The 27,595-nt window shown below is 49.8% G+C and overlaps 1 protein-coding gene across 1 annotated transcript in view; it reads left to right on the top strand.

Moving 5' to 3' along the window:
* Tenm4 (teneurin transmembrane protein 4) overlaps window positions 1–27,595 on the top strand; it is a 699,176-nt gene that overhangs the window by 311,508 nt on the left and 360,073 nt on the right. Inside the window, 2 exon segments of the mRNA XM_087901469.1 lie at window positions 14,905–15,192; window positions 18,388–18,657. Of these exon segments, the coding sequence (XP_087757595.1) occupies window positions 14,905–15,192; window positions 18,388–18,657 (558 nt within the window).

Below are 27,595 nucleotides of genomic sequence, written 5' to 3'. Positions count from 1 at the left end.
TGAAGGTCATGGAGCTGGCTAGGTGAGTGCGCTTAGGGGTTCACACATGTGGTTAAATCCAGTGAAAGCTTGCTGCTCAGGCCTGGGTTTAGCAGCAAGATCCAAAGTCCTTTGTATCTTGCTAATTGCCCAACAGCAGTAAGAAAAGGCAAGCCCTGATACTCAAGGGTCTTCCCTGCCTCTGCTTTGAGTTTGTTTTTAGGCTTAGGGTCCACAAGATGGAGGACACATGGCCAACCCTGGAGGCAGGGTTAGGGTGCACAGGGTTTGAATACAAGGAGATGTGATTCATTGGGAGTCGTTACTTTAGCTGTCTATCAGCTTACCCAGGTTCCAGGGCCAACTTGGAGATTTGGGAAGAAACGCGAGACGTCATGCCCTGTGGTGTTTGCATTAATACTGACACCCAGGGTTGGGTAAATATGAAGCTGGGCCACTTGCTTTCTTCTTAGGGAAAAAGATATCACATAGAAAAGAAATGACATGCAGCGTGTGCCTTTGTGGCTCGAATCCTAAGATGTCAGCGTTGTCCGTGGTAACGAGACTCCCCAGGCTCTGTCATTGTCAATCCTGGCATTATCAAGGTGACATGGCGTCTGAAGTCAGACCTCCCCAAATGCACCTGGTGTCATCTGGTCTCTAAAGAGGAACACTGACCAAAAATAACCTTTTCTTCAGAGGAAGATGGGCAGAAAGGAGAAAGGGCAGGTGATTACTGAACTGGGCTAAGGTACAGAAACAATTATCCTGGATAAAGAGGCGTGGTCTCCACCCGCTGTTGACTGAGCCCTTGCTCTGTGCCAGGGCCAGAGTGGAGTACTTCTATACTTCTGTTACCTCATCTAAACCTCAGGACAGCCCTGCAGAATGACAGGCACTACCCTCATTTTGTGGATGGGGAAACTGAGGCTCGGGTACTCTATTTGTTCAAATGAGCACAGGAGCACATAAGCAGGTTTAGCGTTCAAATGCATCGGCTCAAAACCCTTATTTAAAAATATTTTGTTGAGCTAATTGTGGTGCACATACAGAAATAACGCAGAGATACTCTGTGCGTCCCTTACACGGTTTCTCCGGTCAAAGTTTGCAAGCCGGTAACACAAGAGCACATGTCACCGCCAGAATGTTAGCATTGGGACACTCCATTTCCTTACCCCCGTTTCTTACTTCACGTGAGAGTCCTTGGTTAGTTCTACGGAATGCGACGGCAGGGACAGTTGAGTCTGCAGGAGAGGTGGCGCAGCGTCCTTCAGCACAGACTTCCCTCACGATGCCCTTTGCAGCCTCGCTCTACCCGATCCCTCTCTGGTCTCTCCTCCTGAAGCACTGGCGTTTCCAAAATGTTATGGAAGTGCTCGATTTCTGTGCTGCCCCCTCCCACCCACACACACTTAGCATAAGTCCCTGGAGATTCATGGGTGTCGTCATTACGTCATTCCTTTTTGTCATCAAGTGGTATTCCGTGGGATTCTACTTTGATAGAACCAATCCCCTGTCAAGCGACGTCTGGCCCGTTTCCAGCTGCTGGCCATTCAGAGTATCTCCCCAGTACATGTTGTCATGTAGGCCTTTGCGTGCACATAAGTTTCCATTTTTGAGGGCTAAACGCCCAAGAGTGCAATTGCTAGCTTGTCCCGTAATTGCATGCTCCGTTTTCTAAGCAATTTGCCAAATTATTTTCCAGGGGGGGGACTGTGCCATTTTTCATTGTTACCAGCAATGCACGGGTGAGCCAGCTTCTCTGCATCCTTGTCTTCTCTGAGAGTTGTTGCTATTTTTCATTTTAGCCCCGGTGATGCGTGTAGGGCGATAGTTCATAGTGATTTCAATTCCCATCTCCTTGGTGGTTAACAAAGCTAAGCATTTCCGCCCCCCCTGGGCTTCTCTGCCATCTGTATAGCCTCCTTGGTAAGATATTTACTCATCTCTTTGGAGTGTTTGTTTTTAGTTTTGAGTTTTGGGTTCCTGGTGGGATCTCCCTACTAGGCCTTTGTCGACGGGTGGTTTGCACAAATTTTCTTCCACTTTGTAGCTTAACTTTTCATCCTCCACAGACTTTTGTAAAACCCAAGAATTTCAGGGAAGGATGACTTACCAGTTTTTTTTTTTTCCTGTTTGTATGGTGCTTTTGATTAAAAAAAAAAAAAGCCTGCATCTTTATCCACTATGTAACAGGGTTACCCTGTTGTGGCATACCTTTATCCACTATGTAACAACAGTTACCCTGTTGTGGCAGAAAGTTCAGAGGTGAGTAGCCATTGAAGGCCATTTTTGGCTCCCTCCTGTTCTAGCACTTAGCACCACGGCTGCCTTCTCTACAACCTCCACCCTGGCAGCGTGTTCTCCATTCTGACTGCCCTGGAGAATTCCTTTCCTTAAGACACTTAGGAGGCTTAATTACTGATGGCAAAGTCTTTTGAGCCTTTGGATGAAAGGGATGGAGGCAGTGCACGGCTTGATTAGGCGTGTACAACTCTGGGCACAATTAGCTTTGTGAGAGGCTGGTCCTGCCTTTATCTGTCTCCAGTTCTGTGAGACTTACAGAGGCTAATTATTGAAATGAAAATTGCCTGGCCACCCAGCTACTGGCAAGAGGGCCCTAATATCTACCTTAATGACTGGAAATGGAGGCAGCTTCAGGCACTTAGGGTTTTCCCATCATTAAAGGACTTTCCTCCACCGCTTCCAAACTTGAGTACCCAGATACACAAGTGAGATTCTGCCAAAGCCACTTACTTCTCTCTGCCTTGCTTTCCATGTGATGTCCCTTTCTGGGGCACCATCACCAACCAGCCTTGTGTGCCTAAGGGATGCTGTAGTGCATGCACCATACAGAAATTCTGACACTTGACAGCCAACTTTCTCTCCTTGTGGGGTGTGTGTGTGTGTGTGTGTGTGTGTGTGTGTGTGTGTGTGTACATACACGCATGCATTCTTAAAGATCAGGGAAGTCCTCAGACACAGATATGATACTCACCATCTTGTATGGCGGACTGAGGCTGTGGAAGGACTCAGCCTCTGACCCCTCACTTCTGGACCGTAGCTGTGCCTCAGCCTCCCTCACTATAACACCAAATCCCATGGAATCCCAGGCTGTTGCTACCCATATTCAAATCTCAGGACTCATATTGATTCCAGGGAGGTGTTATCTAAAGAGAAATTGGGATGTGGAATGTACGTCTTGGAAAGGCTAGGCTAGTGGGACCTGGGGCTCCAGCCACCTGAGCAGGTGCTTAGTGACTGAGGAGAGGATCCTGAAAGCAGAGGTGAGAAAAATAGGAAGTTCCTGGCTGGTGGTGAGGATGGGGAGAGCCCATGGGCTGACCAAAACTGATCAAGATGCATGATGTGAAAGCCACACAGAGTAAATACAAAGTTCTTTTTAAAGGATTAAAAATTATTAAATGAAATAGGAACAGGTGGCTATGGAGATGCCCAATCATAAAACAGGGAGATTAAAGAAACATAAACTTTTGAGATATTAGGCCATCAAGGTGGCTCAGCAGGTATAGTCATTTGCCTACAAGGCTGACAACCCAAGTTCTATTCGTGGGCTACACATGATAGGAGAGAACCAACTCCTAGAAGGTGACCCCTGACCTTCAGGCTTGCACCATGACAAACCCAGTCACACACACAGTAATTAAGTAGATAAACATAGTAAACAATTAAAATATCAACTCAGATAAACTTGGATTTGATGCAATTAAAAGAATTTATGTAACTTACCTGCATATCAGGACAGCCACAGAAATAACCAATGAAAAAGTAGTTAAGAAATATAGATGATAAATTGACAGTCCCAAAGAATGTATCTGAGGGGAGGAGGAAGTAGAATAAAATACATTGTATGATATTCTCAAAGAATTAACCAAAAACACATTTTTAAAACAAGCGACGTTCTTGCCCCTGCCACACTCTGATCCTATGTCAGTCCCCATAGGCTCTGAGCCCACAGCGTTATAGCCATTGAGTTCACTGAATGATTTATTGTTTCTAGAAGCCTTGAACTGCTGCCTGCTGCCCTGAGAGCCTGGTAGCACCCTCAGTTTCCCCCTCCCCATCCGCTGAGGAGGAGGCCTGGTGGGAGCCCAGGGTAATTGCAGGCTAAGGCTTGGCCTCAGTAGGACGTGTTCAATCAACCAGTGTCTCCACTCGACTCTGAATATTTCATAGGGCAGGTCTAGACCCAGCCCACGGAAAGTCTGGAAAAAGGAAAACTTCATGCGTAGTTGGCACCCCAGTACATTGAGTTGCCGCCTCAATTCTTGCCAGGGCTTCCTGGGAGAAAGAACAGAGATACTAGTCAGTGAACTTTGACAGAGGTAGGGAATGTCTCAAGGTGGTGTTCATGAAAAAAACTGGAGTCCGGGAAGATTTGAGAAGTGAATGGGACCGGCCTCCTGGGGAGGATGGAGAAGAATGCAGTGGAAAGAGAGGGCATCAGTCTCTCAAGGCCCCAGTGGCTTCCCATGGGAAAGCAAGAGACAATGAAGAAGATATTCCTCTCTGGTCCACTGGGTCACTCCAGAATCAGCCTGGTGGCTGAGTTCAGAGATCATCTCCCCATACACCAGAAGTCTAGAGTTTTAGGGGTCCCATCTCTGTCCTTAGGCCATCTGTGTCCATGGTTCCTTTGCCTCCTCTGTGCTGGACTCAAGAGTAGATGTGTTTGACCTTCTGACAGCTTTGTGGTTCCTTGGAGACCAAATCCAATCCAGCTCCGCAGTCCGCACCCCAGGATTTTATAAGGGCCAGATTAAAAAAGGGAGAGGATCCTAAGGAAGATAGACCTGGGGGAAAATTACCAAGAAGGCAGGGACTTGAAGACCATCAGAGACTCAAGGTCTCTGTCTCTGACAGAGAACTCAAGGACACAGACTGGCCCTATCTTCAGTCTGGAAGGATTATTCTGGGGAACAAAACACTAGACATATTTCCTAGACTCCCAGGGAATAGAGCTGAGGCCTACAGAAGGAAGGAAGCCGAAAGGAGGCAGATTTTTGACTCCATAACAGGAAGTAAAAGCTGGTAAGCAGAGCTGTCCCCAGATAGCCAAGTCTCCAGAGTGGAGGTCACGTAATGACAACTCAGTAGAAATGAGACCAAGGGACATCAAGCACCCGTTGCCTTTTGTCTGGGCTCTGCAGTGATAGATTCTGTAAGAGGGACTTGGACTGATCTGTGGCTTCGGGAGCAAAACCTGGACGGAGCAGGATTGTAGACAGCACAGCCATCCTAAAGCCTCCTGCAGACTGACGTCCTGCTGTGTCCCTGAGTCCTAGACATGCCCAGCCCTTTGAAGGGGAACCCTCTGGCTCGGGATCAGAGTCTCTGTCCTTTGATGCCTGGCCTCTGACAAACCTCCAACAGGAGGCAAGATGACTCCGGCAAATAGTGGCACCATCTGTCATCTGCCTGGCAGCCACTGATTAGAGATGTCCCCACAGCCAGGCTGGGCACAGGGCCACACTCCAGCCAGCTCACTCCCAGTGGAGCCCTCTCCCTGGCCCAGAGTGCTACTCAGTGCCAGGCTACCAAAAACTGCTGTGAGCAGACCAGAGGCCAAGTGGACCGCGGGAGGAGCTGGAGCTATCAAAAATGAGATGACAGAGCATCAGCACAAATTAGAACAGGGATGAGCAGGGGGAAGCAGTATAGGTCGGTTTAAAGTTTGTGCTTGGGGCAGGACAGCTGAGATGTGACGCCTACCCATACCCTCTTCCTAAAGTGGAAGAGGATTCTCCTCTGCAAACTGCGGATAGGGTATGGTGCGGCTTCAGTGGGGAAATAGATGAGAATACCTTGCTCTTAGTCAGCACTGTCAACAGCACTGCCCCCCTATTTAAATGGTGAGGGATCCCCCCAGTAACAGGGCTATGTAAATGTATTCGGGGTGTAATGGGGGGCATAAATGCAGAAGCCAGAGCTCTAGGGTCCGTCCTGGTGTCATGAACGTGTGCATCCCTTTGGCCCTGCAAGCCTTTTTCTCTCAAATCCCTAACATGGGGGGGAAAAGACGCCTCCCATTCTGGTCTGCAGAGTGCAGCACAGATCTGGCACCAGGCTGAGGATCATGCCTTTCCTATTCCAGCTGAAAACAAAGGATTCGAAGAGCAATCGCTGAAGGACTAAGGAAAGTAAGATTTATGCTTTTGTACGTGCCCAGGACTCCCCGGGACCTTCATTCTGCAGAACACATGTTAGCTCCAAAATGTTTAGGGGCCTTTCTGACACACAGAGAACTAAAAATACCACCCTCTGCTTATGTTAAGCAAAACTGATAAAACTTCAGCCCAGCAGGAATTCAGTCAATTTCCTGACTGCGTTTGGGTAAGCAGGTGATAACAGCCCTCTCCCCTGTGGGCTATGGAGGGGGGAAGACCTATTGGCATCCGAGGCCTTGCTGTCTATGGATGTCTCCCTCTCAGATGTTCGATGCTCCGCCTCTATGTAAATACCACTGGAGGCCATCTCAAAGGTCCAGATGTGGGCTTCTCCCCAGATATGGATACTTTGTTTCTGAGACAAGCCTTCTGCACAAGCCCCGCACTCACCCAGCTCGTTCTCCCGGACAGTTTGAACCCTACCCTGCTGGGGCAGGCATGAGTGTCTCTGAACCCAGTTGAAGGTACCCTCCCTAAGGACCTCGTTGAGAAGTTCTCTGCTGCATGCACTCCGCTTTTCCTGTCCGCTGATATTATGAAAATGTACCTCTTCTAGCAGGAGGTCCGCTCCACACTGCAGGCTTTGTCTCCCACATCTTCTCTCCCCATAGTCTGAACTCCAGGAATAACCTGGCTCCTTTCTGCTCAAGGTCATTCATTCACGTCGTGACCTACACCTGTGTGTTCTCATGTCAGTTGGCAGCTCATTACAATTTCATGTAAGTAGAATGGACTTTAAAATACCAAACTCCACCCTTGCTGTAAGATTTAGCAAGGTTTCACAAAGTTCGGGGTTTAGTTAGTAATGTATGGGCTAGGCTGGCGGCTCAGTGGTAAAATGTTTGCTGTGTGCGCACAAATACCTGAGTTCAGATCCCCCTTGCGCTGGATGGGCAGGCACGAGAGGATCCAGGGGCCTCGGTGTCTAGCCAGCCTAGGTGAACCAGTGAGCTCTTGGTTCAGCAAGAGACCCTGCCTCAAAATGTGGAGCCGAGAGCAACAGAAGAGGCCAAACCATACACACCTCTGCCCTCCACACGCGTGCAAGGGCACACACAAGCACATGAGACGTTTATAATGTATGTGGGCCTGGGGCTGTAGCATGAGGTACATTTCCAGTTTATCGGGACTGTTTGGAAGTCACTAATCTGTGCCGCTTGTCTCTTCTGACCTCAAAGCCCTCAATCGCGCTCATCCCCATGGTGGCTTTAGACACGTCCTTGCGTTAGACACCACTCTGGTCCCTGGCAGAAGACCCTGACCTTCTTCTGCTTCTGGCCTATCTCAGCCTGGCCTGGTGGCCCTGGGACACTCTCCCTTGTCTTCCCCCCCGTCTGAATTGCCTGCTGAACAGAGGTTCCTGGGGATCACAAGCTAAGCACGCACGCGTCCCGGGCTCAACCTCTGATGCTTCAAGTGAAGCTTGAACAGTTAGATAAGACTTCAGCACTTGGAGAGGAGGGAGGATACCATGAGGGAGGTGGAGGGAGACTCCTGCGGTGCCAGCTTGTGCCTCTGCAGTACTGAAATAAAAAAGGGTGATTTGGCAATGAGGTACCTGGTGACTCAGCCTGTGGTGCTAGGTGTGCAATGCTTTTCTTGGCTTTTCAACACTTATTCTGTTTCAAATATAGACCCAGACATGAGAGAACCATGTGATCTAGAGTAATTCACTTTTACCCCCTTGAGCTTTTGTTATCTCATCGCTAAAACAAGAACAAGAGAAAATATAAAATAAGAGAATGACACCTAGCTCGCACTGTTGCCGTGGGAACTGGGAATAATATGCACACAGTAACCAGGACTTGAGGAGGCATTAAGTGAGCAGGGGTTTTATTTGTTTCTTTACTTGTTTCGTTTGTTTCAGGCAGAGTCTCATGTAGCCCAGGCCATGCTTTAGTTCTCTGTGTAGCCAAGGCTGGCTGACTTTGGGCACCTGTTCTTCTTGGTTCTACCTCCTAGATGCTGGAATTGCAGGTGTGTGCCATTGTGCACAACACAAACCGATTGCAGACATGGCTTCTCTTAGCTTCTTGTTTCCAATGGTGGTCATTGAACCCACAGCCTTGCACATGCTAAGCAAGACCTCTGCCCCTGAACTCTAAGTGCAGGTCCCTTTATTTATGTCTCCGTTGGGTCTTTTCCTCTCCAAAATGCTATTCTGAACCCCATCTCCTCCCCTGGCCTCCCCCATTTCCACACACCTGCTCAAACCTTCCGATCCTTCTAAAACCAGCTCCATATGAAGGGAAACCACACCAAACCAAAGTCAAGACATCAACATGTGGTAAGAGTGCCTGCTTCAAAGGAATTAAGGGCCTGAGTTCAAATCCCTAACACATATACACAAAAAAAGGGATGGTCGTAGAACGGCCTCTAACTTATTCAGCATTATGAGGTTCTCTGGAGCATGGTGGTCACCAGCCCTACCTTCAGCCTCCGTGAGAGACCCTGACTCAAAGGAACATGGTGGAAAACAATCAAGCAGCCCAGCAAATGTCCACCTTTGGCCTCCACAGGCAGGTGCAGCAACACATATGTCATATATACCACACACACACACACACATGAATCCTGAATGCTGAGTGTAGAATCCGAGAGTCCTGGGTTCAAGTCCTAGCCTTGTCCTTTGTCTACCGCGTTAACTGGAGCAGCCTGACCTCTGTAATGAGAAGCATAAGGCAGGGTGGAAAGGCTACGCTCTGTGCTCAATACATGCATTTCTCCTGCCCTCCTGTCCTAGCCCCTTTCTCTGACCACTGATAGACCAAATCGGATAAGCATATCAGAGTCTAACAAGAGACACAGGAATCTGCAGTTCCTAACTTACCCGTTTCCACTGATCTGCTCTCTGCTGACACTTTAGCCAGGCAGAAAGCTGCCATTGCAAGGCTTCTGGCCGGAGCATCTCCGGAGACAGCAGCACAGTGACCAACTGCTCTGTGGCTCTCTCAGAGAGGGTTCGTTCTCACTGCACCTTTTCGGTGCTTTGGCTGCTGCTAGAGAAGACTCCCAAAGAGTTGTGCTTAGGAGAGACTGGCCGCTGAGCCCGTGCCAAGGACTTGATGGCTCCTAGGTGTGGTCAGCACCAGCGTCCTCACACACAAACCACCAACAGCAGCATCCTCACACACGGACCACCAGCGTCAGCGGGAGCCACGGTGGCAGCTGCCTTATGGAGCCTGAGGCCTACAGCCTGGCCCACTATTTTCTTCTTGGATATATATTCGTTTTTCACCAGAGTACCCTTAAACGTCCCCGTCTGCTTAAGTTAGCGCACGGTTTGCATTCTTAAGAATATTTTGCTTAGAAACAGAAACAAAAATGATGGTGATGATGAAGACAGTAACAATGGCATTAACCAAAATTTCTTAATCTCTTATACTGACATAGAGCATTGCAGTTGGCAAAGCATCTAATGAACTATTTATTATCTTAGCTTGAGGAACCTTCCAGAGTCACACAGTCCGGAGGTGACCAGAGCTCATCCTGCGCCTGAGAGGAGTCATGGCAAACTCTTGATGACCTTCCTGTCATTTCCAGTTGGTTATTTAGCTCCTCTAAACCCCTGCTTCTTCCATAAAATGGAACCAAGTCACAGAGATGGAGACCGTGAGAACAGTAGCCCATGCCAGCCGATTGCAAATTGTTCTGGAACTCTGTGCCCTGGGTGTGACATTGCTGTTGCCTCTTGAAATGTGAAGTTCCGGAAATGCCATACAAGGGAGCATCAAGTGAGCACCTTCTTGCTTTGTGACTAGGTGATGGAGGGCGTCACATAGCAGAATGAAACATGGGGGAGGCACATGCCTAGACCCCACTTCCTTCTCCTAGGAAGCCACTAATCTCCTCTGGAGGCCCCCAACCTCATGACCTCCTCCAAACCTAATCACTTCCCCAATACCATCAACACAACCACAGTGTGAAGGAGGGGCCGGGAAGGGGTGGGAAGAGACACAAAGCCCATTCAAAGCATAGTAGTGGGTAAGAAAAACACAAGGTGTGTTGAAGCAATGTATTCTCTCCGCTGATCCTCGGCCCATCCGTGGATCGCAGAGCCATGCACGGGAACACCCTCGCGCGCCATCTCCCCAGCCTTCTGTCAAGAGCCCCAGGTTGCTGCAGGCTTCCAGGGAGCTCGTTCTACCATTCCATTCTCACCCGAGCTCTTCCTGCTCTGCTAAACGCCAATTTAAGTGTGAACTCTCCCTGACCCCCTATCTGTACAGAAACATAAATATTTACTGAATTGCTATGTTAAGAGGGGGAGGCAGGCTCTCCCTGCTTCTGCTCTGCTTGGGGACATCCCGGTTGGTAGCTGCGTTCTTGGGAACTGGCATGCAGCTGCGTTCTTGGCCTTGAAGCTGTTGTGTTCAATCAGAATTGCCACGCTGGTGGGGAGCGTTGTCACCCACTAGTTTAGCAGCCGTCGTAACATACATTTCTGTGAGGTGCTCCTGTCTCGAGGGTAACTGACATCTAGTTGACACCTTCTCAATTGTGCCTTTGAAAATGGGGTTTCTGAAGTTAAGAGTTAATACATATTGAGCGTGAATTGTGTGCCGGGGGCATGTATTGACACATATTTAATTCCCTGAGCAGCCAAGAAGCTTTGCTGGTAAGGAAACTAAAGCTTAGATGGGTTAAGGGTCTTGCCCACAGCCGCCCCGCTGGTCAGTGCAGGGATGCACACCTGCAGCACAGACTGACCACTGCATTCAAAGGACGCACGTAAGCAGCGCCTCTAGTTTAGTTTTTATATTCAACTAGTTTAGTTGTGAGGTATTCGACTAAAGCAAACCGCCGACAGCTTGCTAAGGTCACAGGAAGTAAGTGCCAGACAGGCCTCTGTTCCCCGATTGGCTCAGTGAGCATCTGCAAGCACCATGAAGGCCAGGCCTGCCCTAAAGAGAAGGAAGACTCCATACCTGTAGTCGCTTATCTGTCCCTGGAAGGAACGGCATGCCCCTTGTGGTGGGGACGGTGCCCCCTGCACAAGGAAGTGAACGTGGGTCTAGGGATGGAATGAAATGATCTGAATCTAGAAGTTCATTTCAGTCAAGAAGCTAGGACTGGTCCTGGCAGCTAGGCCGTGAAGCTAGGACTGGTCCTGGCAGCTAGGCCGTGAAGCTAGGACTGGTCCTGGCAGCTAGGCCGTGAAGCTAGGACTGGTCCTGGCAGCTAGGCCGTGAAGCTAGGACTGGTCCTGGCAGCTAGGCCGTGAAGCTAGGACTGGTCCTGGCAGCTAGGCCGTGAAGCTAGGACTGGTCCTGGCAGCTAGGCCGTGAAGCTAGGACTGGTCCTGGCAGCTAGGCCGTGAAGCTAGGACTGGTCCTGGCAGCTAGGCCGTGAAGCTAGGACTGGTCCTGGCAGCTAGGCCGTGAAGCTAGGACTGGTCCTGGCAGCTAGGCCGTGAAGCTAGGACTGGTCCTGGCAGCTAGGCCGTGAAGCTAGGACTGGTCCTGGCAGCTAGGCCGTGAAGCTAGGACTGGTCCTGGCAGCTAGGCCGTGAAGCTAGGACTGGTCCTGGCAGCTAGGCCGTGAAGCTAGGACTGGTCCTGGCAGCTAGGCCGTGAAGCTAGGACTGGTCCTGGCAGCTAGGCCGTGAAGCTAGGACTGGTCCTGGCAGCTAGGTCATGATGCAGAGAGGGCGCAAGCAGATTGATGGTACGAACTGGGCTTTGGGAAGTCAACCAGCACAGCCCAGGAGGGCAAAGCCATCCAACAGACCACATGCAAATTCAGTTCCCTGGGTCATAACCCTGGCTCTAGCAGAGCCGTGTGACCTTAGGCAGGAGAGTCACCTTCCTAGACTGAGATTTCTAGGTAGTCCGATGACCCATATAGCAGGCTTGGCATGGCAATCTGACACGTGATCACTTATGACAGCAGGTAAATTAAGCAGCCAGTCAATATTGGCTCGCACTACAAATATATTTTCTACTGCTGGTGCTAATTTGGTGTGATTGTGGGGTGCGTTAGTGCTGCCTGTTCGTGATGGCTAACCTTTATCGTGTGCGTGTTCGTATCAGCAGCATTTCCCCCACTCTGGGGCTGGGAAAGCCACAGAGCACAGATTAAATCAGAACAGTGCTGTGGATCAAAAGCCGTTACTGGGTCCTAATATCAATTTAAAGAGTTATAATCAGCCTTCTTTTAAAAATTAAAGATTGATGGGCTAGAGAGATGGCTCTATAGTTAAAAAGTGTTTGCTCCTTTTTCAGAGGACCCCTGTCAGGTAGCTCACAACCAGCTGTAACTCTAACCCTGGGGAAATGAGACACCCTTTCCTGGCTTCCACAAGCAAGTAAGTGCGCTCGCACAGACAAATACACACACACACACACACACACACACACACACACACACATCTTTAAAAAAACTATTAGATTAACCTGGGAACTATGAGCAAGCATTAGCTTCCATGAAGTAACTTTTATAGATTTTCTGCTTCCATATTCCATAAATATATTCACTTACCAATGTATGTATGGGATGCATTGCAAGTTGGTTTCTCAGCTGAGAATTGCAGTCAGGGGATTCTAAAGACCCCAGGAGAGAAAGTGTGAATGATCTCTGGTCTTCCCTGTGGTCTTGCTTCTCACACCCTGAGAACTTGGTCTTGGCAGTGATTGTTGGGAGGCTGAGCATCAAGACAGCAGAACTCAAGGGCTGGAGAGATGACAGAATATGCTTCTGGAATCTCCATGTGGGGATCCAATGCCATCTCCTGGCTTCTGCAGGTACCAGACACACCCTCGGTACACATACATACCCTGGCTCTATATACACATGCATACATACATACATGCATACATTCAGGGAAAGCATTCATGCACACAAAATAAAAATAAGTAAATATTTTTTTCAAAGATGACAGAATTTAGAGTCTAGATTTGGCTCTTCATCATATGAATTAATTCTTGTGTGTCTTAGGTCAAACCACTGCCCGATTATCAAGCACATTTTGAGAATCAAGACCCCAAGAAATTCACTTTGTATTGACTGCATCTAGGCACAACTTTGGTCTCTGTAGTAATTACCAACTTCGCTTCTGTTGACTCATGACATGTGCCTAGGTGGGAAGCTGAATGGTTCAGGATCCATGAAAATAGTCACATGTATGCTTCATGGTTTCTATGCAGCACCAATAAAATCACAAATGTTTATGCTCTGAACAGCGAAGGAAAATATGTCAGGAAAAGTCTAGAGTAAGCACTTGGGATCCGTAATCCCTCCAAAGACACCAAGTGCTAACTCCAGACCATCTTCTTGCAAAGTGATTGTGGCGTCCAGCTTAGGGTATAGGGCTGGTCTTAGTGGGTCTAGAGGGTTCATTAAGAGGGTGGACAGTCTCTCACTGGAGTAGAGCTAGGAGCTACCCTGGAGAGAGTCTTTGAGGAAAGAAGGAAGGAAGGAAGGAGGGAGGGAAGAAGGGAGGGAGGGAGGGAGAGAGGGAAGGAAGGAAGGAAGGTCTGAAGATCTGATGCAGGTGCCTATGACCACAAGCCAGCCCGCTAGTCCTCCAACCAAATCAGGCTTTGTTTGTTCTACAACATGTTGCAAAATAAAAATTAAAAAGATTATATCTTTAAATTACGTATTTCAATTCAAAATACAAATTCCCAGATCGTCTTAAACTTTCAGAAGATATCACCCCCCGCCCCCCCCCCCGCCAAAACACCAGTGGCATTATTGGCAGGCACTAAATGCCACTTTGGCTGGCAGAGTCTCGTCCAGCACTGAGCCCCCGGTTGTGTTCCGTATATCACAGAGCTCCTGCTCTGCCAATTTTTTCTAGCCAAACAGTGAAGAAGGAAATGTTTTGCACATCCATGTTGTTGTGACGAGTGCAACAGAACTGAGGAGGTTGTAGGCTTCCAGAAAGGCACATCGTCTGGTCGATCATTTGAATGAAACATCGATTTCCTCCTGTACTGAACTCCTGGCCCGTTCAGGGGTGGGGAGAGCTTGTGTCTGTGCCCCAGACTAAAGAAAGACTCTGGAAGGAGAAATGAAGATGCCATTCATCTAAAAGCTCTCAGGCCTTCAGATTGGAGCAATAAAGCCGCTGCCATTCTGACCTGGGTGAGCAGAATCTCAGCGTAGTGTTAATGTGTAGCACAGAATGTAGGCCAGTCGTTGAAAAAAAAAACAAAACATGGATAGCAACAAATACTGGTGAGGATATGGACAGGCGAAAGCCCCAGTACACTCCTGGTGTGGAAATCAAGCAGCCACAGTTTCAATCAGTGTGAAGATTGCTACTGGAGACAGTAATGTTGTCTGCAGACCTACAGTGACTTAATGAGGTAGCTGAAGAAATAAGTCCCAGCCTGGCTCTCGTCCATCATTTCTCAGATACTCCCAAGAGCCCCTAAGTTCGGGGTCAGGTCCTCTCTCAGATGAGAAATAGCAGGGATGAGGCTTCTGCCTCCAACCACCACTGGGCGCCAGCATCCTCTGGTCTTTGTAGCCCCATTGATCTCCATCCCTAGAGGAAAGCATGGGGGTATCCTCAGGTAGGTAGGCCTAGCAACAGAAAGAGAAAGGGTTGTCCGTGAGAGGTGCCCTATGCTGCTGGCTGCAGGTTAGCGATGGTGCCTGCCCACACCTCAGCAGCCTGGTCCTTGACTCGCTTTGCTCCAGGTGTACTTCCGGTCCAGGGAAGACAATGGCATTGCCTCTCCCAACCCAAATCTGAGGCTCAGCATTGCTTTGCTTTTCCCCACTGCAGACCGCTCGGCCCTGAGTGCGGCAAGGGCCCAATTCGTGGATGTGGAAGAGCGTGGGCCGGAGGCCATGGACGTGAAGGAGAGGAAGCCCTACCGCTCGCTGACCCGGCGCCGCGATGCTGAGCGCCGCTACACCAGCTCCTCCGCAGACAGCGAAGAGGGCAAGGCCCCACAGAAGTCCTACAGCTCCAGTGAGACCCTGAAGGCCTATGACCAAGATGCCCGCCTAGCCTACGGCAGCCGCGTCAAGGACATGGTACCGCAAGAGGCTGAGGAGTTCTGCCGCACAGGTGAGTGCACACTGTAGTGCTGTAGTGTGGACTGACCCCGAAAGGATACAGGTGTGTGCCTGGATGAAAATGCAGGCAAGCTGGACTCTAGCTTGGACTCTAAACTCTCCTCTAGGAGGAGGTGACTCTAGAGAAATCCAAGTTCCTGCTGTTTGGGGCCCTGGATCTGCTGAGGGTCTGCCCTACAGTTCATTGATGGGACGGACAAGTTTTCTGGGTCAGCTGCCTCACTCAGAGAGCTGGCTGGAGGCTGGGCTCCGGTGCCAGCCTGGAATCAAGCTCTTCTGCTACCCTGGTCCTTGTGCTAGCTGACCTTGTGCAGTCTCCCTGCTGCGGTGCATGGTGAGAGGGACAGGGGGGTGGACACCTTTAAGTTGTAAGCAGTGATAACAGAGGCAAGTGATAATAAACACCAGTGCTTAGTTTGGAGGTTTATCCGTTCAAGGAGCGTATCTTAGCACCTTCCCAGTGTGAGCTGCCTGCGTGCCCTTGAGAGAGCGCTGCTCCTGGGATGGTTAGACTGGACCACTTAGCAAATTGGGAGATATCCTGCTGTTAGACTCTCCTCCACCCTTCTTCCTTTCAGTCCTCAGCCAAGTCTAGTCACCCTTTCCCAGAATACATCTCAGTCAACCCCCTTGTCTGCTTTCCCTCTGCCACTGCCCAGTCCTGGACATGGTTATATGTCCTGGAAGACTGACCTCGATGACCGTCCAACCCAGAGCTGCCCATCCAGGCATAAGCCACAGTGAAGCCTGAGAGTGACTCCCAATGCTAGGAGACCTTCCTCAGTTTCCTCCTCGGCTCCCTAGAATTTTTTGTCTCCGGCCTCTCCACCCCACCCACGGCCTAGTCCATCTGAACGGTAGCAGCATCCTGCAACCGTGATTGCTTCCTACTGTAGTGTCTCAAAGGAGCCTGTTGTTCTGCTCCAGGCCTCTGTGAATCCCGGTAGGTGACCCTGTTCCCTCACGATGATGGCAGTCTGTGGGGATTCTACCCTGTGCTCCTCCGCTCCACAGACGGCATCAGCCGCGCATGATTTAGACATATGCTATGTAATTTAGACATGTTTTAGCAACGCTATTTAATCCTCACAGTGACCCCAGATTGAATCATGTATCAAACAAGAAAGGGGAGCATACAGGCATACACACACACACACATACACACACACACACACACACACACACACACACATCTATGGCCTCATTTCCACTGCCTCCCACAGGCATGGATCCACATGAAAGCTGCCCCACTAGCAAGGCTGCCTCCCAGGCTTGAGAACTGTCGGCTCCACAGCTCTTCCCTGGCTCATGATCAAGAGCTTATGCCCGGGCATCTGACAGATCTGGATGTGAATTCTGGCTCTGCATTGGTTACAGCCTTCAGCATCCTCACCTGTGCAGAGGGATAATGGCACCTGATGGTAGGGTGCTCGTGAGGATTAGTGAGGACCGTAAACAGTATCCTTGCCACCAGAGCCTTGCATGGAACTGATGCTTTCTATTGTCACCTCGGAGCCTCATTGGAGGCCAACAGACAAAATGCCTCCAAGCTTTTCTCTAGCCCTACCCAGCCCGTGCTCAACAGAACTAAGTGAGCCCGTGGCTCAGATGCAGGCCTAGTGCAGCAGGCCCAGGAAAGGAGTCCCTCTGGTCCTTGGGAAGAACATCGAGGCATTCTCAAGCATGTGCCGTGCCATTTGCTAACGGCCATCCGGGATCTTAAAAGATCTCTTGAAGGACCAAGGCATGGGTTATCCCCCAACTGAAGGAAGCTCAGGTGACCTCCAGCCCAGAGTGTGTAGTTAGACTCTGAGAGAGGTTAGGATGGCCACCCATAGTCTGGGCTCCTCAAGAAAGAGGTCAAAGGTCACAAAAGAGATCACATGGTGAAATGACTCTCCCACCTCACGGAGGACCCAGTTGGCTCAGCGGGATCCCTAACTCTCCGAGTTGGCCCTTACCTTGCAACCCTTCTCTATCCGGATGCCATAGCTCATCGGTATAAACGCCAAATCTGTTGGCTTAAAAGGGAACGGAGGGCAAGCCCTACGGAAATCAATGCGGCTTAGGCTGTTTACGGCAAATAAATTTGAGTTTTCACTAAGCAGAGCAGCCATTCTTTAGGAGTGGCCTCTCTTGAGAGGGTTAACCCAGCGAGCGCGGCTATGGCTGGGTGGAGAGCAGCCAGGACTCAGGATCTACAGAGACCCGCGAAGGACCTGGGGACTGGGCACCAGTGTGCGCGTCATCACGTGTTCTTAGAAGGAGAAAAGCGGGTGAGAGAGGAGTGCAGTATGACACACAGGGGTGAGGTTCAACGTATGTAACCTTTGCTCAGGCCAATACCCCAGCGGATCCGAACATTTGACTGGCCGCTGAGCAGAACCCGGAGGTCCCTGAGGTCCAGGGCCTGCTGACATGAAATTAATTGTCTGGCATCTGGATCTAGGGGATAATGGATAGGGTGGAAGAGAAGTGGCTAAAACAGCCAGGGCAGAGTAAAGGGGGGAACTGGCGGCTCCAGATACTGACGCATTGTTTACCCACTAGCATGGAAGGGTTTTACGACTTTGCCCTCAAATCACAGCTGTGCCAGCCTCTGAACTCTTTCCCATTCCAAGTTCCTCTGGCCTGGCCAGGAAAGAACCCCTAGTTCCAGAGATGTATGTAGGGCTCATCCAAGAAGTTTCTGCCCCAGTCTGGACCTACTGGCAAGTTCTATTTGAGAGGGGAGACAGAAAACTTCGATGACATTTAACGGACATGTTAAACTGAGTGCCTTCACTCTACTGGGTTTGTCTGGAGACACATAAATTTAGAAATAAACAAGACATATAGCATCTGCCTGTGTAGAAGACACCTTCAGCAAAAGTGGCAAACAACGGCACCATCTAACAGCACCGAGGCAGGGCATCTCCCAGAGGGAACTGGAAGAAAGAGGCAGCGAACTCTGCACACATGTAGGTAGATAATGCGGAGTTTCCACGGAGGAAGGCAGCTTGAATCAGCTTTGATGCACAGCACTTGGCAGGGAAAGGAGGGGCAGAAGGAGCCCTGAATGCCGAGGAGGTGGCTGGGGCTGGCTGTACAGTGAGTTTGGAGTACAGCAGGAAACCCAGCCATAAGGGGCTTCTGGTGTGGAAAACTCTCCCAGCCCCTTCACCATAATTACCTTGTCTCCCCTCAGGCACCAACTTCACCCTGCGTGAGCTGGGGCTCGGGGAGATGACGCCCCCACATGGGACCCTCTACCGGACAGACATCGGCCTCCCACACTGCGGCTATTCCATGGGGGCTGGCTCCGAGGCGGACCTGGAAGCCGACACTGTGCTGTCCCCTGAACACCCCGTGCGCCTGTGGGGTCGGAGCACACGGTCAGGGCGCAGCTCCTGCCTGTCCAGCCGGGCCAACTCCAACCTCACGCTCACAGACACGGAGCACGAGAACACAGAGACCGGTGAGTGCCTCACCTGGCCTGTCGGTTACGGGAATGACCAGACTCTGGTTTGCGTTATAGTATTGATTTCTTGCTCTCTCCCTGGGGCTCTGGGGAAGCTGATGAAAAATGGCTTTGCCTTCAGTGGACAAGAGTCAGAGCCTTCTGTAATGTCGCATGAAAGGCCCACCCATCAGTGATGTGTCAGAGTCGGCTCGCTGCACTTTGAGTCCAGACTAGGGCCAGGCTAAAGCACTGGGTTATTACTCACAAGGTAAGGGAGCAGAGGGATGTGGGTGTCAGTAACCCATTCCCTGGAGAGCTGGATCCCTGTGAACTATACAGCACCCAGCTCTGCTCCCACACTCTCTGGCAGCCATTTGCCCCTCCCCCACCAGTTCTAGGCAATCTCCAGGGCCACCACTTTTTGTTGCTCAGAAGAAGGGTCTATAGACTAAGACTGCCATGTGGGAGCAACTCGACCTTTGGAGTGTTGAGGAGATAGAGGTCAAAGGCTCCAAAGTTTCTGGTAGAAGAAATAAGTTTATATGAATGTGTGAAATTGCCTAGTAACCCAAAAGCTTGGAGTCAGGAAATCATAGTTTTCTCAAACTGGGTCTATTCGTAGACATTCCTAGATGAAGAAATTTCAACTCCCCAGATCTGAAATCTAGAAATTTCCTATTCCAACACGATGTTCAGAATTTGAGACTTCGGAGTTTCTGCTTTTTACCATGAAGGGTCTTCAACCTACGATGACATGTATTTCAAACTCACTAAAGGTATAGGTTTCCAAGGTCCTCTCCTCCCTCAGAATGTAAGGTGATGGACTCGCAGTTTGCCAGATTTAATCATTCCACGGCAAGTGCGTACATCTATCGAAACATAGCACGATAACCCGTCAATGTATGCAGTAGCTGTTCGTCAGTCAAGAAGAGTTGAGAAAGTAAAAATAAGTTTTGAGGTAGAAGGGAGGCATTGCTCCATGTCTGCCTGTCATGAGACGCTGACTCCAGGCTGTGTTCCTCTGCAGCACCATCCTCCGAGGCTCCGGGGTGCTACGGTTTTAGGAAAAGGACCAGTAGTTCACACGTGTTTTTGTTTTTTGTTTTTTTTTTTTTTTTATCAGAAGTGTGGGGGCCCAGCTTCAGAATCTTTCTCTCCCCTCAGATCTTGTTGGTGGGGCCCTGAGGGACTCGGAGTCTACCTTGGTCACTGTCAGAGCCTAGAACAGCCCATCTGGCGAGGCTTTTGGTTCTGAGAAGTTGGGTCAGGGGTCTGGGCTCTTACTTTTGCTCCTATAACAGGCACAATGCAACATGGGATGCTGTAATAAAACGAACGAATGAGAAAAGTCAGCCAGATGCCAGTGCCCCCTACTGGCTGCCAGCTCTAAATGCAAGAACCCAGATTCCCAGCCAGCATCTGGGTCAGGATGAGGGCTTAGCCCATTTAGACAAGAGAGCTCCAGCTGAGCTGCGGAAGATCAAAGCCCAGATTAGAGATCAAGCAGCTGACCATGAAAGCCAGAACCAGGTAGAGGATTTTATCCCCCTTAAAGAGCCAGCTGCAGCAGGATTCCAGATGTCTCTTCTGCCATCTGGGCCAGTGGCATCCTTCCTAGGAGTGGGGGAGGAGAAGCAGGGGAGGGTCCCGCGACCTCAGCCCCTGTGGATCTTCCCTCCCACTGTGGATAGCTTGTACCGTTTATCTCCCACAAAGGCCCAGGCTGAGCTGGCAGCCCTGTCACGCCCTATCCCGTGGAAGCACAGCACATATTTAAACAGCGATCAGAGAAAACAAGGTCTGGTTGGGGGAACAGGAAGTCTTCCCTCGCTGGCCTGGTGTCGGTGGAGCTGCGTCCCCTCTCTCGTCCCCTCTCGTCCTCACATTCCTCATTTCCAGTTTAATGAAGTCAGCATCTCTCATTTTCTATGCTCTTAAATTAGGAGAGGGGGCGCGTTTTGTGATCGTGAGGAAACAGTAGATCCTCTTGTGCAGGACTTCTCTGAGCCTTTAAAATATTAACATAGATGCTGTTGGCTAAATGACCAGCATTTGTAGGTCGCCCACGTCATAGCCTTCAACCGCAGAACCTTTCATTTCCAGCTCATCTGGGAGGGGACGGTGTTCTGATAGCTGACTTTTATACCAGCTGGGCTGAATGACATCCAGGACTTGTAGACATGGGATTCTGACTGTCTGACGGCGGCATGCTGAAGACAAAGGAACACGGGCCTGAAAGGAATAGGGGCCCAGAGAGTTAATCACCGCACCTGATTACCAACACCTGAGCAGGGCTGGTTGCGTACTCCAGCCACGGGAGCTCACTGAGGGCCGCTTCAACTCTTGGAAGTCATTCTCTTTACAAGCACTGCACAGAAACAAGGAAGTGTGGCCGCAGAGGCCAAGAAGTCCGTCTGTCCGGCTCACATGCTGGCTAGATGGAATTAGAACTCGGGCCTTTTTTTTTTTTAACCGATCTAAACTCGTAACTTCATCAGCTTTAGTTATCCTGTTGAATTCTCTGAGTAGAAAAATGCTGTGGTTGGGGGTTCTTTTGAAGGCTTCTTGCTATGGCGATAGAGGATCATTTTCTGTAAAGTCACGACAGCGTAAGACACACACCGCCCACTTTATTGTATCTCCACGAGAGCTGAATTAAGCCTCTGTGGGGGGGATAATGACATGCACGATGAGCCAGCAGACAGTGGGGCCAGGAGGTTGGTGGCTGGTTCCCCAGCGTAGGCATAGCTCCCTTCCCCTACTTCCATCTCCACTCAGATCACAGATCATACAACTCTAAGGCAACTGTTCAGAAGAAACAGAGGAGCGGGAGGGGAGTCCGACAGAGGACCCTGATTTCTGTATCCCTTTCAGGCATGGCTTCCCAGAGCAGGCACCCACAGGCTTCCATCCTCTAGAAGCCTGACTCCCTGGCAAGTTGTGCTAAGGGCTGTTTTATTCCCTGATCCGAATCCCAATACTGATCATCAGAATGCCTTGCTGTGATTCATTGAATAGGTCTGTATTACTCTTGCTCAACTGGGGAAACTGAGGCTCAGAGAGGTAAAGAGCGCCATGCTGTCTGCCTGGCTGAACTGAGACATGCCCCATCAAGCGTGTCTGCTCTTCCCAGACTCCCCTCTTCCCCTTGCCCTTCCCATGGGACCTCCCACCATCCGGTCCTCGGCTCCTCCACCGCCCACCCCTCTAGACCTGGCTCTCTCCGTTTCCTCTGAGGATCTCATCAGAGGAGGAGGGATCGATGCACTGGGTGTGTTATTCATCCCAGTGAGGCCACCGCTCAGGAATAAAGGAAATCCCAGTGCACGCGTGGAATGGCCTCTAACTGTCACGACACTGCAATGTCATTCCCACCTGCCAGATGGGACAACAAACCCTCCAAAAGCAAAAGCCAGCTAACACAGCAGTCACCATCAGCACACTGGCAAAGCTTTATTTGGACTGCGGGTCTCTCTGATCCCTCGCTTGCATCCCTCTGAGTCATAAGGAGGCCAGGGTCTCTCATTTAAGAACATTGGTAGTGTGCATCCAAGCTTCCTGATAGAGGTAAAGGGCAGAGCATAACCCCCTGTGACCTCCAGTCACAGAAGCGTGCACTCCACTTCCACACCTGGCCATGCGTCAGTCAATACTAATGGTCAACAGTATTGACAGCGGTGGGAGCTTCTGATGAGGTCACGGGGCTGCTGTGTGCAGCTGTCCTCAGTAATAACCTTTATAGGGTCCATTAAGGCCAATTTCTGTCCCTGAAAGTTAATGTCAGCAGCTTTTATGTCATTGCTTAACATTCGAAATAAATACGAAATTGACCAGGTGATAGAGACACAAGCCCGTCCTCCTCACAACCATCAGCCAGAGAAATCCTTCAGGTCCCTCCTCCTGGTGCGGTCCAGGAAGCCACAGGCAGTAAGGAGACTCTAGTATGACAGACGCCCAATAGGCATCCGATAAATGTTTTTCAGAAGGTCGAGGGCGTGATCGGGGCTCCATCCCCAGCACTGAGGCAGGATGCCAAAAGTCTCTCTGTGGATTCACGTGGAATGTGTGGTTGCTGAGTATCTCCGGCATGGCGGGCTTTCTTCTAGAAGGTGGGACACAGAGCAGTAGTGGGTGGGGTGGGAAGTTAGTCCCCTGTGGTCCTGTATGACAGCAGAGGCGTCCAGCATGGGAAAGAACTGACTGTCCCCGAGGAGACAGGACCTCGCGGTGCGGTGCATTGCACCAAGTCCCAGCTTGCGAGACCTTGAACAAGTTGATTCACCTCTCCGAGCCACGGAGCCTGGATTTTAAGAGCAACACATTGGTGGTCGTCAGAGACAGGGAAGGAGCTCCTAAGGGTGATTGTTACGGGCTACAGTGTTCCAGTTTGGAGGGTGAGGCAGTTCTGGAGATAAATCAAGTGAGAGCTGTGCCACTTATACACTTTAAAAGCCCCGCTATTAGGTTTAATCATCATAGTTAAAAACTATAAAATCTCGGGGCTGGGGAGATAGCTCAGTCAGTAAAATGCTCCCTGCATAAGAATGAGAACCTGACTTCCATCCTCAGAAGCAGCATTTAAAAAGAATAGAAGGCCAGGAGTTATGGTTACCTTGTGATCCTGATGCTGGGATCATGGAGACAGGTGGGTCCTGAGTCTCACTGGCTAGCCAGTATAATCTAATTGACAAGCTCCAGGCCTATATTTAATAATAATAATAACAACAACAACAACAATAATTAGGTAGACAGTGCCTGAGAACCATACCTACTGTTGACCTCTGGCCTCCACATGGGCACACATACCCCTAGATTCATCTGGACCTACACAAATAGGCATGTACAAGCGCACAAACAAATAAAAATAAGGAAACTTATAAAAATCCATGCCATCTTTGAGGCGTTGCCAGCCTATATACCACCTGAGAAGTCCCTGTTCTCTGAGTCCTGGGTCCTGACATCTGATGGTGGTATTTGCTTAAGGGTTCAGAGGAAGGAGCCACCCCTTCCCCCTGAGTGTACGAAGGACAAAGTCCTCCTCCCCACTCGTGTTTATGCCTGGGTCTCAGGGCCTGCTAAGAGCTGACTGTGCTCTAGAGAGATGTACCCAGGAGAGACCACTGCAGGACCCAACCAGGAGGCACGAAGAATGCTTGGGTGGCCTCTGCTTTCATCCCAGGAGCCAACTTAAAAATTCACTTAGAAAAGAAAATGAAGGAAAAGTCGGCTTTCCCCTCCCCTATGATTCCATAGACCGACATCAAAGGGGAAAGTGTGGGTTAAGCTAATGAGGTATCAAGTCCACTGAGCAGCCATCTCCAGGGCATGTGGAGAGAGAGAGAGCTCCTTCCCAACTCTGCTGGGCTTGCTCCCTACACCCCCACCTCTGGCTCGAGACCCTTGAGAGTCATTCCTGCCAAGATCTAGATGAAAACTGGCCAGTAGGTTTGAAATGTTCCGAGTGCTGCCTCTCAATCTCCTGTCCAAAGAGACAGCATCTTCCAGGACAGGGAGTGGAGCCAGACAGCTGGGCTAAAGACTGAACATCCCCGCTGAGTGCCCCCCTGCTTCAGGAGCCAGCCCACACTCCCTCCTGAACAGACCCGAGTTTGTCTCCCATGGGACAGTTAGCCATGTGACTCCCGAGCACACCAGGATCCCCCCCAAGTTCTAAAGAGGACTGGAAAGGACCTGGCATGAGCCAGAGAATTTAGGAATAGTGAGTTAGAAGAGACTCCCCCCCCCCCATTTTTTAGACAAGCACACTGATTTGGAGATCAGTGGCATGTTGAAGGGGACAGAGTCAAGACTTAAACCCAGCCATGTCCCATTCCACAATCACTGTGTTGCTTGATCACTCCACATGTGTGCTGTTTCGTGTGCCCCACGTTTCTGAGAAAGAATTCTGGTCTTGTCTACAGCATAAATCTCCTTGTGTGTGTTAGAAGCATAGCCTCTCCATTATGAGGAGGATATAAAAATCACCCAGGGCCACTTTCAAACTGTGTCAAGCTAGAGAAAAGTTGAAAAGTCCAGTCAGAAAGCATCCAGAAAGACTCCATGAAAGGGGTGCCAGACCACAGCTCTGAGGATGGGGAGGGATTAAGCGGGTAAAGAAATGGAAGGAAGGGCTTTCTGTGCAGACAGACAGCAGTGGTGTCCCCAGAGGCTGGTCCAAGTAGACATGTGTGAGCATGTTTTGAGGGGATCTGGGGGTGGAGTCGTGAAGCCATACGGCCAAACTCAGCATTGTTCTGAGTCATCTGGAGAACACAGGGACCATACTTTCAAATGAGTAAGTTTACTAAGCTTGTAGCAAACAAAAGTAAAAGAAGAGACAGCAATTAACAGGTAGATAATGAAACATCATTGCAGATGGGTTTAATATCCCGCAGAGACAACCAAATAGCCTGATTGAGAGAGAGAAAGAGAGAGACAGAGAGAGAGAGAGGAGAGAGAGAGAGAGCACAAACATAAGTAATGCCATCAAACCGGGCTCAGATATCCAGCAGAAGCTGACTGGGGAAGAACTGGTGATGCTGGAGTCCCTCCCACCTGAGAGCCTCTCCATCAGGAAGCTCCTGGCTTCTTATCACAACCGTGCACAGTTTTACATCATAGGACAAACAATAGCAATGTCTTTTGGGAGTGATTTGCCTTCTAGCCATTCTCAAGGACACAATGTTTTCAATATCCTTAGGTGTTTACTGTTTTTCCTGTGCCCTTGTTCCAGAACCACTGAGTAACCTGACCCAGGACAGGGTTTTGGAGGACACTTGATATAAGCATGCTTGAGTCTGGGACAAAGGAGAACCGTTTTGATACCACGGTCCCCTCTCTACAAGGCCAGACATCTCAGGACAATTCACCACAATAATAGATGTGATTTCCGGAGCACTTACTATATTGCAGGGGATGGTTTTAAGTACAGAGATTCTGTAAACCGTCAAAACTAGTAAAACTACTTTGAATGGGGGGAATTGAGGATGACCAGTTGAAAACCTAAACTGTGTATGCTGCTTCAAGATAGTTCAGTGCTCTGTGAACAGGTCCCAGGGTGAGGAAAAGGGGTTATGATTTTAAATATGAAGACCAGACTTTGGAACTTTGTCGTGGATAACAGGAGTTCTGAGGACGTGGACTAAATGCCAGCGGAGGGGAGGACAGCTGCAGGGACCTTGGTGTAGGGCTTGTTTGAACAGCAGCCAGTGAGTAGACCAGTAGAGGAGGTCAAAGCGATGGCCTGGGGTGGAGGGTATGCAGGCTGTTGCTAGAAGACCGTCTGAAGAGTCTTGACTGAGGTCTACAGTGCCTGAGCGGGATCACTTTGGATAATGTGTAAAGAGTAGACCCTGCAGGCAAAGATTGAAGTATGATGCTGTATGTAGAAAAAAAATCAAGGCAAGAAAAGATGGGGGGGGGAGCTCTGACAGGGCGGGCAGGGCTTATAAGTTGCCTCTGTGCTGAGCGTCTCTACCCTGCTCCCCCAAGATCTTACTGGTGTTAAGGACTATTCCACCCCTTTGCTCCCAGTCCTGGACCAGCCTGGATTCCCAGGTACTCTAGGGCAGCAGAACATCTATTTGATTCTCTGATCACAGACCTACTTGGGCACAGTTGCTGGATTCTTTAGCCAGCAACCCACCCAATGTCCCCCCTCTCCACATTGGTGGCTTTGATCATGAATCACATCCCCAGTCACTTCCCATCCCAGCTCTTCCTTCTGCTGCTGATCATCTCGTTTTCGGATCCTCCTGCCTCCCTCCCACCCGTGGCCTTGCGATCTCTTCCCCACAAGAGACATGTGGTTCTGGCTTCTTTTGCTAAAATCCTGTCTTTAGCCACAGTTGCCACCCTTCCTCTGCTCAGCGGCCTCAGACAGCATGACCAAGGGCCTCTGCTCCTCGGTGGTCCCTCTGCTGTGGTTTAAAGGCCATAAGCAATGCTGTTCTTGGGAGTTCCCTCTCAGAGGACTGCAGGAAGTCCTGGCCTGGAACTGGTGTTCCCTCCTTTCTCCCACCTGCGAGCTTGGTTAGTGGTGCCATGCAGGCTGTGTCCCTTTCTGCACTGGGGAAGGAGAAGGGAATGGGGAGAGTCAGACCTTGCTAAATGAAAATGGATTGCTTTCTTGAAACTCTGTTCAGACCCAGTGGGTGCGCAGAGAGGTGCAGCAAACAAGAATTTTGCTTTTAATTTGCGCCAATATGACTTTCAATTCCCATGGAAGTAGCACAATGACCGGATTCTTTCCCTAGATATTCGAGAGGCATTTTCCTCCTCGGGTGAATTCAGCCTTGGCCAGGGCAACTGGGTTCCTAAACCTCTTTGAATTTCACCTGAGAGCCTCCTGCTGATGAAAGTGTAGTGCATTGCAGAGTGTGGCATCCGGGGCAAATCTGATTTCAGAATGAGGCTGTTACCAGCCCTCATGTGACCCCGGGACCAGTTATTTCTCTTCTCTGAGCGCCTGTCACCAGTGGGGTAACACGGAAGGACAATGGGTTTGGGGTTTGCACTCAGAATCTTAGTCACACAGCAACTGAAGAATTTTATGCAAATTACTGAAGTTGAGTGAGCCTCAGTTTCCCCATCTGCTGCTTAGGGATAAGTGCCTATTGCCCAAAGGCATGGAGAGAGCAGAAAAGGCAAAAGGAACCTACATATGAAGGGAGCAGGACACTGTTTTTCAATCAGGGATTGGTAATCAATTGTAACATAAACTATGACTTAGGATCATTATTAAAATAATAAAGGAGCTAGGGAGATTCAGGAGAGAAGACACAGCACAGAGCCAAACGGATGCTGACTCTGTAAGATGCTGATTGCAAGGACATTTGACACAAAGCATATGTACCAGGTCACCATGTAACACACACCTCTGGTTATCTATTTCCATTTATTTTTCTGTAAGTTTAAGTGGCTGGCAAGATGGCTTGGCAGGTAGAAGTAGTTG

This window comes from Myodes glareolus, chromosome 24 (genome assembly GCF_982192425.1).
Source record: "Myodes glareolus chromosome 24, mMyoGla1.1, whole genome shotgun sequence".
NCBI lineage: Eukaryota > Metazoa > Chordata > Mammalia > Rodentia > Cricetidae > Myodes > Myodes glareolus.
This window is presented reverse-complemented; position numbering and strand designations above follow the sequence as displayed.